The 17,200-nt window shown below is 35.6% G+C and overlaps 1 protein-coding gene across 2 annotated transcripts in view; it reads right to left on the reverse strand.

Annotated features, from left to right (window-relative positions):
- LOC143240702 (caskin-2-like) overlaps positions 1-17,200 on the reverse strand; it is a 232,415-nt gene that overhangs the window by 56,633 nt on the left and 158,582 nt on the right. Inside the window, exons 9-10 of one of the 2 annotated variants that reach the window (XM_076483592.1) lie at positions 16,540-16,611; positions 8,198-8,292 (exon numbers count right to left, since the gene is read on the reverse strand). In XM_076483592.1, coding sequence (XP_076339707.1) covers positions 8,198-8,292; positions 16,540-16,611 — 167 coding nt within the window. The remainder of the gene's footprint in view (positions 1-8,197; positions 8,293-16,539; positions 16,612-17,200) is intronic. The other variant, XM_076483593.1, reaches the window with a different exon arrangement.

The following is a 17,200-nucleotide window of genomic DNA, read 5'->3' on the forward strand; positions in this document are numbered from 1 at the left end:
ATCAACATTGAGGGGATCTTCGAAAACAGCTGTAAAATCTATATACCAGAGATGAAGAACTATTACTGACAACCAATGTTTAAACAATCTTGGAAAACATCTGTAAAATCTATATACCAGATAAGAAGAACTATTACTGACAACCAATGTCTAAACAATCTTGGAAAACAGCTGTAAAATCTATATACCAGAAAAGCTTCGTATTTCACTTCTTCTTACTACTTATAACAGAGCTTATATCCTCAAATCCACATTTCACATCTTATTATTTTTAATAGAACTTATATCCTCAAACCCACATTTCACATTTCTTATTATTTTTAATAGAGCTTATATCCTCAAACCCACATTTCACATTTTCTTATTATTTTTAATAGAGCTGATATCCTCAAACCCACATTTCACATTTTCTTATTATTTTTAATAGAGCTTATATCCTCGAACCCACATTTCACATCTTCTCATTATTTTTAATAGAGCTTACATCCTCGAACCCACATTTCACATCTTATTATTATTTTTAATAGAGCTTATATCCTCAAACTCACATTTCACATCTTCTTATTTTCAATAGAGCTTATATCCTCAAACCTACATTTCACATCATCTTACGACTTATAATAGAGCTTATATTTCCAAAACTACATTTGATATCTTTTTAGAAAGTGAAATGAAGTTTATATTTTAAAACCTATATTTAATATTTTCTTACTTAGAAGTTACAGATAAAACCCTCAAATGTCTCCCACACACACTGTACAGCGGTACATCTACGGACTTACAAAGCTAAAATCAGGAGTTCGATTCTTCACTGTGGGCTCAGCAGATAGTCCGATGATACAGGAAAACACAAACACATACCCTCAAATCTACCTGTCACATCGTTGAATGCAACCTTTTTCTATCTATTCCTCAATCCGTCGAATTTAGTCTTTTACGGTTTTGCACAATCTATATCTTTAAACAGCCTGTATGCTGTTAGAACACAGTTTATATACTTAAATATATATCCACGTTAAGTATCTTCTCAGTATTATACCATGTGTTTTAAAACAGACGTTAAGTATCATATCTGTATTATATACTTTATGTTTCAGAATAGACGTTAAGTATAATCTTAGTATTACACCTTATGTTTTAAAACAGACGTTAAGTATCCTTTCAGTATTATACCTTACGTTTCAGAACAGACGCTAAGTATCATCTCAGTATTGTATACTTTATGTTTTAAAACAGACGTTAAGTATCATCTCAATATTTACCTTATGTTTCAGAAAATACGTTTATCATCTCAGTATCACACCTTATGTTTTAAAACAGACGTTAAGTATCATCTCAGTATTATATACCACATGTTTCAGAACAAACGTTAAGTATCATCTTAGTATTATACCTTATGTCTCAGAACCTTGTATAGATTATATTTTAAACCCCCACATTAAGCAAAACATTTCAGTTTCTCACATACGACAACTACACGAAGACTGTAAAAGGTTTTACGTCACGTAAAATTAGGGACGTATAGCGCAGATAGCCCTCGAGTAGCTTTGCGCGAAATTCAAAACAAACCAAAACATTACCCAAACACGGTTAAAAAGATGCATAAGTGCAGCGTTCGTACTGTTCAGGGTCCCAGAACAAAAGTTTCCTCTGGGTTCAAGGCTGTTTTACTCTGGGAACAGATCTTATCGGCCTCAGTTCTTAATTTTGCACGTTTCTGAGCCACATCTCATGACGGATTAGCCCAGGCGGTAATTAACTGAGCTTTTTAACTGGTTACAGCGACTTCCCTGGCTCGTGTATTATTACGAGAGATATCCAATCAAATCTTATATAACATACGTCACGAATACCACCTACAGTACAGCAGTTTATAGAAATACTAAAATGAATACCGTTGAAAATTCTTTGTTAATAGACAACAAATATCTTTGATTACTAATTGTCCTCAAGCAACGACAACATGAAATGTACGTTTGTTGATAAGCGCAGAGCTAAACACGCACTATTTGTGCTGTGTCCACTACCAGTTTCGAAATCCAGTTTTTAGGGTTATAAAACTTCAGACAAACCGCTGAGCCACTATGGACCACCTTGAACTGAAATCAACATAAATAATTTGTATTAATTAAAGACGTGTTCATGGTTTTTTTTGTTTTGTCTTTCTAAACTTCGCGCAAAGCTATACGAGGACTATCTGCACTAGCTGTCTCTAATTTAGCAGACTAGAGGGAAGGCAGCTAGCTAGTTGTCACCACCCATCACCAACCAACTCTTGGGCTACTTACTCTATTACCAATGAACATTGTAGCGCCCCTAAGGCTGAAAGAGGCGAGCACGTTTGGTAGAACGTGGATTCGAACTTGTGACCCTCACATAATGAGTCATGCACCCCTAACCACTTAGCCATGCCAAGTAAATTATCGACACCACTGCATAGTTGTTTTATACATTAATAACCAGTTAGTACTAAAGCAGACAAGTAAAGATTTTCACAAATTCACTTTTTAAATACAATGAGCAATCGAACAACGACACTAAAAAGAATCTTCCAAACTTTTACTTCGACATAAACTTTGGCGTACCTTGCTAAACTGTAAAACATCGAACAGCGACACACAAACATTGGTGTACCTTACTACTGTAAACGATGGAACAACGACTCATAAACGTTGGTGTACTTTGCTACAGTAAAATTCTACCAACGACACATAAATGTTGCTGTACCTTGCTACTGTAAACGATGAAATAACGACACAAACGTTGGTGCACTTTGCTATTGTAAAAGATCAGATAACGCCACACAAACGTTGATGAACCTTGCTACTATAAACGATTAAACAGGATAAACTTTAGCATTATTCTCCAGGTTTCCGTATCGGTTTGGAAGGTCACCAGCATTGAATAAATTAATAAATATTGACGACAATCAATAATTCATTCAAGTAAGCATTCAAGTTATAATTAAATCTTACACTTGTGTAATGATGGTACGTAAAACAAATGAATAATGTTCTATATTTCATATAAAAATATACAAATATGACCACGAGAAAGTTCAGCCTTCTTACGCCATCCTTTCAGTCTTACCTCACTGTTTGTTTGTTTTGAATTTATAATTTCGCGCAAAGCTACTCGAGTGCTATCTGTGCTAGCCGTCCCTAATTTAGCAGTGTAAGACTAGAGGGAAGGCAGCTAGTCATCACCACCCACCGCCAACTCTTGGGCTACTCTTTTACCAATAAATAGTGGGATTGATCGTAACATTATAATGCCCCCACGGCTGAGAAGGCGAGCATGTTTGGTGCGACGAGGATGCGAACCCGCGACCCTCAGATTACGAGTCGAGTGCCTTAACCACCAGGCCATGCCGGACCTGCTTTCCTCAGTGAGTGTTGATAACCAATCAAGTTTCTCTCTTGTTATATTTAGAACTAAATACAATACAACAATATAAATATAAGACGTTTTATGATATTAGCACGTTATTTATTAGATCATTTGGTTGTTTTTATAGAGTAATCGAGTATCTCCTTGTCTAAGTTCAGCAGATTGTTAGTTTATAAGATGTGTGGCGCCCTCTGACGCAAAACTTATATATTATAATAAAATAACTTTAAAATACTGCTTTTATACTAGCATTACAAAGTAAATCTATTTTAAGATAAAATAATTTTATTGCGCTTTAAAATTTGTTTTTATTATACATGTTGAGTAGTTTTATATATAATTAAAACACACGTTGTATTTGAAACTACTAGTTTCTAAGGTTCACTTGTGCTTATAAAAACCAAGTTGTAAAAAGTACGTCCCATAACATGATACAAACTGTGGCGTTTCCTGTTTCAAAACACAAAAACAACAGTTTACTGAATTGAACTTTCTCAATTTCGATTATTACAAAGTTAGAACAAAACTTATTTATCTTACTACCTGTTAGATTAAAATAAAGTGAAACGGGCAGCCACAGTATTTCGTGTCAATAAACCCATAACGAACAACAAGGATCTTAGCTGTTTGTATAGTTTTGTTTTTAATCCATAGTTAAATTTCGACATAAATTACTGAGAAAACGGTGACGTTGGATCTGCCACAAAAAAATAAAATGAACATACGTATTCAGACTGTAAACATGATCTAGAGATCCTATTTCTTTCATGTTTCAGCTTCGTAGATTCCAGCATAAAATACGTTAGCTACAATTTGGGTCAAATAAACATTAACGCAATTACAAGAGGACACCAAGTGTGCACCAGTTAGACTCACATTAACAATTAAGAATAGTTTGCGAAAATGTGTTTGTTTACTGGACCACATTAATGTATTTAGGAAATAACTAGGTTAATTCACATGACAACTGGAGTTATTCTAATCTATAATTCACATGACAACTGGAGTTATTCTAATCTATAATTCACATGACAACTGGAGTTATTCTAATCTATAATTCACATGACAACTGGAGTTATTCTAATCTGTAATTCACATGACAACTGGAGTTGTTCTAATCTAAAATTCACATGACTGGAGTTATTCTAATATACAATTCGCATGACAACTGGAGTTATTCTAATCTTCAATTCACATGACAACTGGAGTTATTCTAATCTACAATTCACATGACAACTGGGGTTATTCTAATCTAAAATTCACATGACAACTGGGGTTATTCTAATCTAAAATTCACATGACAACTGGAGTTATTCTAATCTTCAATTCACATGACAACTGGAATTATTCTAATATACAATTCACATGACAACTGGAGTTATTCTAATCTATAATTCACATGACAACTGGAGTTATTCTAATCTATAATTCACATGACAACTGGAGTTATTCTAATCTGTAATTCACATGACAACTGGAGTTGTTCTAATCTAAAATTCACATGACAACTGGAGTTATTCTAATCTTCAATTCACATGACAACTGGAATTATTCTAATATACAATTCGCATGACAACTGGAGTTATTCTAATCTTCAATTCGCATGACAACTGGAATTATTCTAATCTTCAATTCACATGACAACTGGAGTTATTCTAATCTACAATTCACATGACAACTGGAGTTATTCTAATCTACAATTCACATGACAACTGGAGTTATTCTAATCTTCAATTCACATGACAACTGGAGTTATTCTAATCTACAATTCACATGACAACTGGAGTTATTCTAATCTTCAATTCACATGACAACTGGAGTTATTCTAATCTTCAATTCACATGACAACTGGAGTTATTCTAATCTTCAATTCACATGACAACTGGAGTTATTCTAATCTACAATTCACATGACAACTGGAGTTATTCTAATCTTCAATTCACATGACAACTGGATTCTAATTATTCATAATATTCTAATCTACAATTCACATGACAACTGGAGTTATAATCTAATCATGACAACTAATTCACATGACAACTGGAGTTATTCTAATCTATAATTCACATGACAACTGGAGTTATTCTAATCTATAATTCACATGACAACTGGAGTTATTCTAATCTAAAATTCACATGACAACTGGAGTTATTCTAATCTTCAATTCACATGACAACTGGAATTATTCTAATATACAATTCGCATGACAACTGGAGTTATTCTAATCTTCAATTCGCATGACAACTGGAGTTATTCTAATCTTCAATTCACATGACAACTGGAGTTATTCTAATCTACAATTCACATGACAACTGGAGTTATTCTAATCTACAATTCACATGACAACTGGAGTTATTCTAATCTACAATTCACACGACAACTGGAGTTATTCTAATCTACAATTCACACGACAACTGAAGTTATTCTAATCTACAATTCACATGACAACTGGAATTATTCTAATCTACAATTCACATGACAACTGGAGTTATTCTAATCTTCAATTCACATGACAACTGGAGTTATTCTAATCTTCAATTCACATGACAACTGGAGTTATTCTAATCTAAAATTCACATGACAACTGGAGTTATTCTAATCTAAAATTCACATGACAACTGGAGTTATTTTAATTTATTTATCAGGGGTTTCACCTTTACCGTTATGTTCAGTCAGTTGCAAACTAAATACAATGGAATCTATACCTGCCAACGCAATCCTAAAACTACAATCTGGGTATTACTGGAATCCATGTTCCTATAATTGTGACAGAGCCACGGGTTAATGTTTCAGTTTATTCATGTACGTAGCTCTTAATTTCTGAGCCTCCAAATGTTTGTAGTTCTTTTAATTACTTAGTCTGTTCATGTTTATCTTTCTACTGATCTCCGAGTATATCCATGTTTGTGGTTAAATTAATCTCTGTGTCTGTTCATGTTTATCTCTCTACTGATCTCCGAGTATATCCATGTTTGTGGTTATATTAATCTCTGTGTCTGTTCATGTTTACCTCTCTACTGATCTTCGAGTATATCCATGTTTGTGGTTATATTAATCTCTGTGTCTGTTCATGTTTACCTCTCTACTGATCTCCGAGTATATCCATGTTTGTGGTTATATTAATCTCTGTGTCTGTTCATGTTTATGTTTCATCTGATCTCCGAGTATATCCATGTTTGTAGTTATATTAATCTCTGTGCCTGTTCATGTTTACGTTTCTACTTATCTCTGAGTATATCCATGTTTGTGGTTACATTAATCTCCGTGTCTGTTCATGTTTACAATTCCTCTAGTCCTCCGAATATATTTGTGGTTCTATTAGTCTCTTGTGTACATTAATGTTTATGGTTCTATTAGTCTCTTTAGTAAATTAATGTTTATGGTTCTATTAATCACTGAATATATTTATGTTTGAGGGACAGCTTATGTTTGCATATCTCTGCAGTTGTGGATCAGAGCTGGTGGTTTACGAGCAGAGCGTGTACTGGACTGCGTGTCTGTTATCTGTATCTTGATATGTTGAAAACTTAGAATTTCATTAAACGTCACACATATTTATAAGACACGCATCACATCATTATGACATTAATGTTACTGATACAAACAGTTTAGTTCATCGAAATAACTAGATCAAGATATTTATCTTATCTTGTAGTGACATAAAGATAGAAAGGTAAAATAATTAATGCTTTCATTTCATTTTTTTATTTATATTAATATGAAATTCTGTCGATTAATTCTTCTCAACAAATATGACAGTTTGTTTTCACCCCAATGAATGTGTTTCTCAAGAGAATTTCTCGAGACCGGATGAATGAATTTGGACGAAAGTTGGAATGCATTTGGAATAGTGTCCAACTCAGATGTGATTCGTTTTTGGAAGGTCAAGGTCTCGAAAATCTAAAACTCCCTATCTGTTAAAATGCGGACTGATTTTTCACAGCTTTTTTGCTCTATAACTCAATCAAAGGTGGTCAGATTTTGTTGAAACTTGGTGGACTTATGTGGAACATTATTCCTCAGTGTCCAGTACAAAATTGTCCGTTGATAATGACGGACACTTCCATATTTCGTGAGAGCCAAATATGATATGATCAACGCTGAATGGTGAAGATATGCGTTCTACTAATCGCTCTTTTAGTTTCTCAATGTATTCAATACACTAAGCCAATAACATTCCTCGGAATAAGATCTCTATCCACGTAGCGAAAATCTTTCGTTCTATTCTTTGTTTTTAAGACTAGGACATGACATTGTCTAATGTTACCTAACATAATATAATAAAACGTAGCCTGGTCTAATAAGACCCGACATGACCAAATAGGACCACTTATGGTCTTATGTCACCTCACATAGTTTAATAGTATCTGAAATGATAAGACCTGATATGGTCTAATGGTAATAATGTTTGCCCTTTTAGCCGTTTGAACGTAATGACGTAACGGTTAATCCCACTAAAATTCAACACAGAAAACTTCAGACTATAAACTACTTGTTACACTCAAAACCATCAAACTACTTATTTACGTTCACGACTAAAAACTGCTTCTTTAGACTTACGATTAAAACAACCACTACTTATATTCCGGACTATAAAACGACTTCTTACATTCAAGACTATATAATGTTGCTCTTTCCAGCCAAAACCTTATTTTATTTATGCCAAAGACTGGAAATGATTTATTTCAAAATCAAAATTACGAAGTTATTTAACAAATCAATAGAAGTTTCCAATATATTTCTGTGGAAGTGATAATTTACTATCTGTTACTGTGATTACAGGGTCTCGTGTAACAAACTATCTTACCGTTACATTGTCTCCTTCCTTGAGTGGAAGACACTGGACATCGGTAGGATCAAAGAAATCTTTAATAGCTCGAGCTTCAACAGCACTGGCATTTTCTGAAGAAAAAAAAACAATGAAGAAAATAAACTGAACACTAACAACTAGTGCTTTTTTAACTAGGCTTAACATTGCTTCCTTAAAACAAATCTTATATAAATATGAAAAAAACAACCTGATCTTCAAAATTAGACGGAAATAAACTACTTATTCAGTGATGATTTGTCGGTCAACTAAAACTGTTGTGATCAATTAAAATTAAATAAGAAAAATTATCTTAATCCTTAACGACCACAAACACGTTTAGAATCATTCTGGACAAATATCTCTTTCCGTAGATAACCAAGTTCGACTTTAAGCCACGAGAACTAAAAATGAAACATACAACTGTCTGGCACAAAAGAAAGAAGACAGGATGTTGTATACTGTGTATATGGTGCACTATACAGGGAGACAGGATGTTGTATACTGTGTACATTGTGCGCTATACAGAGAGACGGGATGTTCTGTACTGTGTATATGGTGCACTATACAGGGAGACAGGATGTTGTATACTGTGTATATGGTGCGCTATACAGAGAGACGGGATGTTGTATACTGTGTACATGGTGCGCTATACAGAGAGACGGGATGTTGTATACTGTGTACATGGTGCGCTATACAGAGAGACGGGATGTTGTATACTGTGTATATGGTGCACTATGCAAGGAGACAGGATGTTGTATACTGTGTATATGGTGCACTATAAAGGGAGACGGGGTGTTATATACTGTGTATATGGTGCACTATGCAAGGAGACAGGATGTTGTATACTGTGTATATGGTGCACTATACAGGGAGACAGGATGTTGTATACTGTGTATATGGTGCACTATACAGGGAGACAGGATGTTGTATACTGTGTATATGGTGCGCTATATATGGAGACGGGATGTTGTATACTGTGTATATGGTGCACTATAAAGGGAGACGGGGTGTTGTATACTGTGTATATGGTGCACTATGCAAGGAGACAGGATGTTGTATACTGTGTATATGGTGCACTATACAGGGAGACGGGATGTTGTATACTGTGCATATGGTGCACTATAAAGGGAGACGGGGTGTTGTATACTGTGTATATGGTGCACTATAAAGGGAGACGGGATGTTGTATACTGTGTATATGGTGCACTATACAAGGAGACGGGATGTTGTATACTGTGTATATGGTGCACTATACAAGGAGACGGGATGTTGTATACTGTGTATATGGTGCGCTATATAGGGAGACGGTATGCTGTATACTGTGTATATGGTGCATTATATAGGGAGACGGTATGCTGTATACTGTGTATATGGTGCACTATACAAGGAGACGGGATGTTGTATACTGTGTATATGGTGCGCTATATAGGGAGACGGTATGCTGTATACTGTGTATATGGTGCATTATATAGGGAGACGGGATGTTGTATACTGGGTATATGGTGCACTACAGAGAAGGACAGGATGTTGTATACTGTGTATACGGTGTGGTACAGAGAAGGTCAGAACGGTGCATATGGTGTAGTGGAGAGGGAGACTGGTGTAGATTGTGTATATTGTGTGCAATAGAGGGTTGTTTGATTTGGAGTTTATGATGCAAAGCAACTAGGCTATCTGCAACAAACATCCAGTTAAAAGTTAAAGTAAAATTATTAAAATTCATGAAAGGAAAGTAAGGTAAAACAAAACAAAGTTTAATTATGAATTAATAACATAAATAATATCAATTCCAAATTTTATACCTAGTTCACAGTGGTAAGAAGAAAACCACAGTAATACAAGCTGTAAAGGACTTTCTGCAACATAATAGTAATTATTACAACTCGCCAGGATGACTAAAGGGTATTTCAAACAGCAGCGTTAGTCACCTTTCAGGTCTTGGTTTCGAGTTATTTAATGTCACGGCCAGTTTCTAATTTCAAATCGAAATAGGTGAACTCTGACTTTTAAAAGGAAGCTACATTAAAAAATGTGTAATGTATATATGAAAAACTTCAATGACATTACAAACATTGATAGCCTTTAAAAAACTAAAAACATTACCAAGGTGGACAGTGTCACCATCACCAATAACATGTCTAACGTTATGGATAAATCTTGGGACATAACATGTTCAAAATGGTGCCATTGTTGAGAGTCGTAATGAAGACAAGAACGTAAAATGTGGCTTACAGTGAACTGAGTGTTACACAGACTACACACTGGTGCATCAGTTCCAGATAAAAGTAAACAATGAGTTAAAAAACTGTGACCAATGTGTAGTCTAGTTAGAACAACTTCCTCTTTCCAATCCTTACGAAAGCAAGATGGCCAAAGTCCAATAGAAGGTTTTATTTGGAAAAGCTTGTTTTTACGTTGCTCAATCCAAGTCGACTGCCAGCTGGCACGGAGCCGAGTCTTCAATACAGGACCATAGTCCGTGTATGGAAGAGGCACATCGGTGACAGTGCAACAGCAGATAGACTTAGATGCGGTGTCGCTGAGCCCATTCCCGCGAATACCAACGTGGCCCGATATCCAGAAAAACTAGACAAAAGTAAATGTTAAAGAGAAATGGGCCAGTCGGTTTTGAATATCGGCGAGAACAGGGTGAGAACTAACATCAGGCGATTCCAGGGCGAGTAGAGAACTATGTGAGTCAGTATAAATAATGCAGATTGAGTACTGCTTAGCTTCTATGTGATCCAAGGACAGAGAAACGGTGTACAGTTCAGCAGTGAACACAGGAGCTGTAAAGGGGATTCTGCACACAACCACCAAACCACAACAAACCATGACAGAGCCCACACAGTCACCTGATTTCGAACCGTCTGTATAAATAGGAATGAACGGATGGTTCAAAAGATGTTCAGCAAATAACAGACAGTATTTCCAATCCAGAGTGTCTGCTTTTCTCAGATGACTTAAAGATAAGTCACATTTGGGGACTGTAAGAAACCATGGTGGGATGGGCTGACCAGTGGATACAGCAATGTTATCCAAGGACAGGCCAAATTCATCCAACTGTGCATGGATGCGAAAGCCAAAAGGAGCAATGGCAGATCATCTGTTCTGAAAAAGTATGGCTCACAGAAGAAGAAAAATACAACCCGAGGTGGGATGGTCCTTGCCACCGGCACGAGCATACGCTAAGGAACCACGACATGAAGTTTTCGAGTGACCAAACACTGGAGAGGGTTTGGGATGTATGGCCGTACTCTGCATTTAAGATAACCTGCTTTGATGGTGGCAGGTGGATGTGGTGATGTAAATGTCATAATGAGGACATTGGTCGGTATCATAATTCCATCTTTGCGAGTGAAGATATGCCTCGCTGTAGAAACTCCTTGAGTGGAGAAACCAGTGATAATCTCTGTCTCTGGGATGTTCTTCAAATCCCTCTCAACAATAACTCCTTGTGAAGAATTCAAAGTAGCATGAGGTGTAACCTCAATAAATATATCCCCAATTGTCTTTGAATGAAAGAGGAGTTCTCTGTGTTGAGATGTGGATGTTTTCACCAATATCTCACCAGATTGGAGCTTCATTACCGAGAGCCAGCAAGTCCCTCTAGTCCCTTTTGAATGAAAAAGGGAGACATCTGCCCTAAAGATTTGTTTGAAAAAGAATGTTGTATAAGAAAATGAGGTACAACAAGTGATACAGATGGTGAGGATTGCTGCTCAGAATCTTCAAGACGTGGTCGTTTACCTATGGACTGTTTTCTCATTATTTAAGTTTCTATTTGGAGAATCCCTCACCACTTACATGAATCCACAACGAGGGATGAATACTACAGATGTAGGCATATTGCTGTAGATTGTCTATATGGTGTACTATAGAGGGGGACAAATTGTTGCAGACTGTGTATATAGTGTACCATAGAGGGGGACATATTGTTGCAGACTGTGTATATAGTGTACTATAGAGGAGGACATGTTGTAGATTGTGTATATGGTGTATTACAGAGAAGGGCAGGATGTTTATATAATGTGTATATAGCGTACTATAAAGGGAGACAGGCTAAAAGGGCAAGCATGTTTAGTGTGACGGCGATTCGAACTCGTGACCTTTAGTTTACGAGTCGAGTGCCATTACCACTTGGTCATGCCGGGCCCACTCGATAAGAAGTTTTGAGTTCGTCGTAAATAATTTAAAAACGAAATACGATTGCGAATAGCAGCATTTAGAGTATAAACTAAAGACTAGCTAGTCAGTACACCCAATGTAATAAATAATTAGTAATATTTTGTAAAAATTTCTGATATTCTAAAGTGTTTTTTCGATAAATTCGAATATCTTCATCCAACATTGTGAAGCAACTGCCGTTCAATGGATGATTTAAACACGCAAAACTAGCTTCAACTCTTAAATCAAAAACAGAATTTCTGCTGCCGTGTTACATGAGATTTATTAATTCATCACCAGCCTATTAAAAGTCAAACCGCTTAATTAATCAGTTTTAAAGCAGGTGGTGTGATAACCATATTCAAGAAAATGGCAGCTGTAAACACTGGTAATAATTCCTTTATTCTACCAACAGAAAAAGACTCATGCCACAAAAATCATTATATCGTCTACGTATATCAAATACACGTGTACAGCACAGGACAGAAAGGGTGAAATATAGTAACCCACGACAAGGACAGGACAGAGAGTAAAATACAGTAACCCACGACAAGGACAGGACAGAAAAGTGAAATATAGTAACCCACGACAAGGACAGGAGAGAAAAGGTGAGATATAGTAAACCACGACAAGGACAGGACAGAGAGTAAAATACAGTAACCCACGACAAGGACAGGACAAAGAGTAAAATACAGTAACCCACGACAAGGACAGGACAGAAAGAGTGAAATATAGCAAACTACGACAAGAAAAGGACAGAAATGGTGAAATGGAGTAAACAACGACAAGAAAAGGACAGAAAGAGTGAAATATTGTAAACCACGATAAGGACACAACAGAAGGAATGAAATATAATAAAACACGACAAGGACAGAACATAAATAGAGAGAAGTATAGTAAACCAAGATAAGGACAAGACAGAAAGGGTTAAATATAGTAAACCAAGATAAGGACAAGACAGCAAGGGTGAAGTATAGTAAACCAAGATAAGGACAAGACAGCAAGGGTGAAATATAGTAAACCAAGATAAGGACAAGACAGAAAGGGTGAAGTATAGTAAACCAAGATAAGGACAAGACAGCAAGGGTGAAATATAGTAAACCAAAATAAGGACAAGACAGCAAGGGTGAAATATAGTAAACCAAGATAAGGACAAGACAGAAAGGGTGAAATATAGTAAACCAAGATAAGGACAAGACAGCAAGGGTAAAATATAGTAAACCAAGATAAGGACAAGACAGAAAGGGTGAAATATAGTAAACCAAAATAAGGACAAGACAGCAAGGGTGAAATATAGTAAACCAAGATAAGGACAAGACAGAAAGGGTGAAATATAGTAAACCAAGATAAGGACAAGACAGAAAGGGTGAAATATAGTAAACCAAGATAAGAACAAGACAGAAAGGGTGAAATATAGTAAACCAAGATAAGGACAAGACAGAAAGGGTGAAATATAGTAAACCAAGATAAGGACAAGACAGCAAGGGTGAAATATAGTAAACCAAGATAAGGACAAGACAGAAAGGGTGAAATATAGTAAACCAAGATAAGGACAAGACAGCAAGGGTGAAATATAGTAAACCAAGATAAGGACAAGACAGCAAGGGTGAAATATAGTAAACCAAGATAAGGACAAGACAGAAAGGGTGAAATATAGTAAACCAAGATAAGGACAAGACAGAAAGGGTGAAATATAGTAAACCAAGATAAGGACAAGACAGAAAGGGTGAAATATAGTAAACCAAGATAAGGACAAGACAGAAAGGGTGAAATATAGTAAACCAAGATAAGGACAAGACAGAAAGGGTGAAATATAGTAAACCAAGATAAGGACAAGACAGAAAGGGTGAAATATAGTAAACCAAGATAAGGACAAGACAGAAAGGGTGAAATATAGTAAACCAAGATAAGGACAAGACAGAAAGGGTGAAATATAGTAAACCAAGATAAGGACAAGACAGAAAGGGTGAAATATAGTAAACCAAGATAAGGACAAGACAGCAAGGGTGAAATATAGTAAACCAAGATAAGGACAAGACAGAAAGGGTGAAATATAGTAAACCAAGATAAGGACAAGACAGCAAGGGTGAAATCTAGTAAACCAAGATAAGGACAAGACAGCAAGGGTGAAATCTAGTAAACCAAGATAAGGACAAGACAGCAAGGGTGAAATATTGTAAACCAAGATAAGGACAAGACAGAAAGGGTGAAATATAGTAAACCAAGATAAGGTCAAGACAGATAGGGTGAAATATTGTAAACCAAGATAAGAACAAAACAGAAAGGGTGAAATATAGTAAAGCATGACAAAGGCAAGACAGAAAGAGTGAAATATATTAAACCATGATGAGGACAGAACTATAAAAGCGGTTGTCATATTCCATATTCTGACCTACAACAGCTGTATAGGGGTGTTTGTTGGCTCTAGTCTATAGTCACATTAGTGACGATACTTGCTGAGCTTTACAATGAATGTTTGTAGGTATAAGTATGGATACGTGTAGGTCTATATTCTTTATTTTGAAGCATCTGTTTGTTTTAAATAAATTTTTATATTATATCTGAAACAGGATCGAATTTCTACGATAATTCCCTGTTTTCTCTTCATATAGATCCTGAAAAATAGAGTTCGGAAAATACATTAACAGAACAAAGAACATCTCAGGCTGTGTTGGGTTAAAAACCTTTTAAACATCAGTTTTTGAAAGAACGCAGACACAGCATACAGTCCGATGTAACACTGCTCTAAGACAAAGACATCATGACAAAACTATGTGCAATTCCGAAAAACAGCGCCACATGGTGACTAAGCAGTAATTCTGCAAATTTAAAACGATAAAAGTCTGGTTTCGATAGCCGTAGTGAAAGGAACACAGATAGCTACTTGTGTTACCTGCTTTGTGCTTAACAATACCAAACAAAAACCGTACAAAAAGGTAATTTTCGAAGTTAGAAATAGATTTTAACGTTCCTTATATTTAATACATAATTTTTCGATTTTCTTTCCCTCTTCCTGAAGTCCCCCCCCCGCTAGTACAGCGGTATGTCTACGGATTTACAACGCTAAAATCAGGTGGGTCGATTCCCCTCGGTGGGCTCAGCAGATAGCCCGATGTGGCTTTGCTATAAGAAACACACACTCCCTGAAGTGCTGTGGTAATTCTGACGTGTTCGAACGCTAAAAATCGGGTTTCGATACGGTTGGTACACAGATAACCTACTGTGTAGCTTTGTGCAAACAATAAGCAAATAAAAAGTTCACTTATCGTGAAACTTCTTTGCAGAAGAAGAGACAGATGTGTAATGTTTGCAGAAGAAGAGACAGATGTGTAATGATTGCAGAAGAAGAGGCAGATGTGTAATGATTGCAGAAGAAGAGAGAGATGTGTAATGTTTGCAGAAGAAGAGGCAGATGTGTAATGTTTGCAGAAGAAGAGACAGATGTGTAATGATTGCAGAAGAAGAGACAGATGTGTAATGATTGCAGAAGAAGAGACAGATGTGTAATGTTTGCAGAAGAAAAGACAGATGTGTAATGATTGCAGAAGAAGAGACAGATGTGTAATGATTGCAGAAGAAGAGGCAGATGTGTAATGATTGCAGAAGAAGAAGAGAGATGTGTAATGTTTGCAGAAGAAAGAGAGATGTGTAATGTTTGCAGAAGAAAGAGACAGATGTGTAATGTTTGCAGAAGAAGAGACAGATGTGTAATGATTGCAGAAGAAGAGACAGATGTGTAATGATTGCAGAAGAAAGAGACAGATGTGTAATGTTTGCAGAAGAAAAGACAGATGTGTAATGATTGCAGAAGAAGAGACAGATGTGTAATGTTTGCAGAAGAAGAGACAGATGTGTAATGTTTGCAGAAAAAGAGACATGTGTAATGTTTGCAGAAGAAGAGACAGATGTGTAATGATTGCAGAAGAAGAGACAGATGTGTAATGTTTGCAGAAGAAGAGACAGATGTGTAATGATTGCAGAAGAAGAGACAGATGTGTAATGATTGCAGAAGAAGAGACAGATGTGTAATGTTTGCAGAAAAAGAGACAGATGTGTAATGATTGCAGAAGAAGAGACAGATGTGTAATGATTGCAGAAGAAGAGACAGATGTGTAATGATTGCAAGTGTTTAGCCACGAAGGTTTTGTTTTTATTTTCTTTGAACATATTTACCAAGCTGACGGTCGATGATTTCAGATATCCGATTTCTTGTACAGAAGAGAAGGTGTAGATTTCTGTCGTGAACTACAATGAAACTTATAAATATGTAAAGAAACAACGACATGTGAAACATTATATATTAATCATAAGTAAAGAAGCAACGACATGTGAAACATTATATATTAATCATAAGTAAAGAAACAACGACATGTGAAACATTATATATTAATCATAAGTAAAGAAACAACGACATGTGAAACATTATATATTAATCATAAGTAAAGAAACAACGACATGTGAAACATTATATATTAATCATAAGTAAAGAAGCAACGACATGTGAAACATTATATATTAATCATACGTAAAAAACAACGACATGTGAAACATTATATATTAATCATAAGTAAAGAAACAACGACATGTGAAACATTATATATTAATCATAAGTAAAGAAACAAACATGTGAAACATTATATATTAATCATAAGTAAAGAAACAACGACATGTGAAACATTATATATTAATCATAAGTAAAGAAACAACGACATGTGAAACATTATATATTAATCATAAGTAAAGAAGCAACGACATGTGAAACATTATATATTAATCATAAGTAAAGAAACAACGACATGTGAAACATTATATATTAATCATACGTAAAGAAACA

Source organism: Tachypleus tridentatus, chromosome 13 (genome assembly GCF_004210375.1).
Source record: "Tachypleus tridentatus isolate NWPU-2018 chromosome 13, ASM421037v1, whole genome shotgun sequence".
Lineage (NCBI taxonomy): Eukaryota > Metazoa > Arthropoda > Merostomata > Xiphosura > Limulidae > Tachypleus > Tachypleus tridentatus.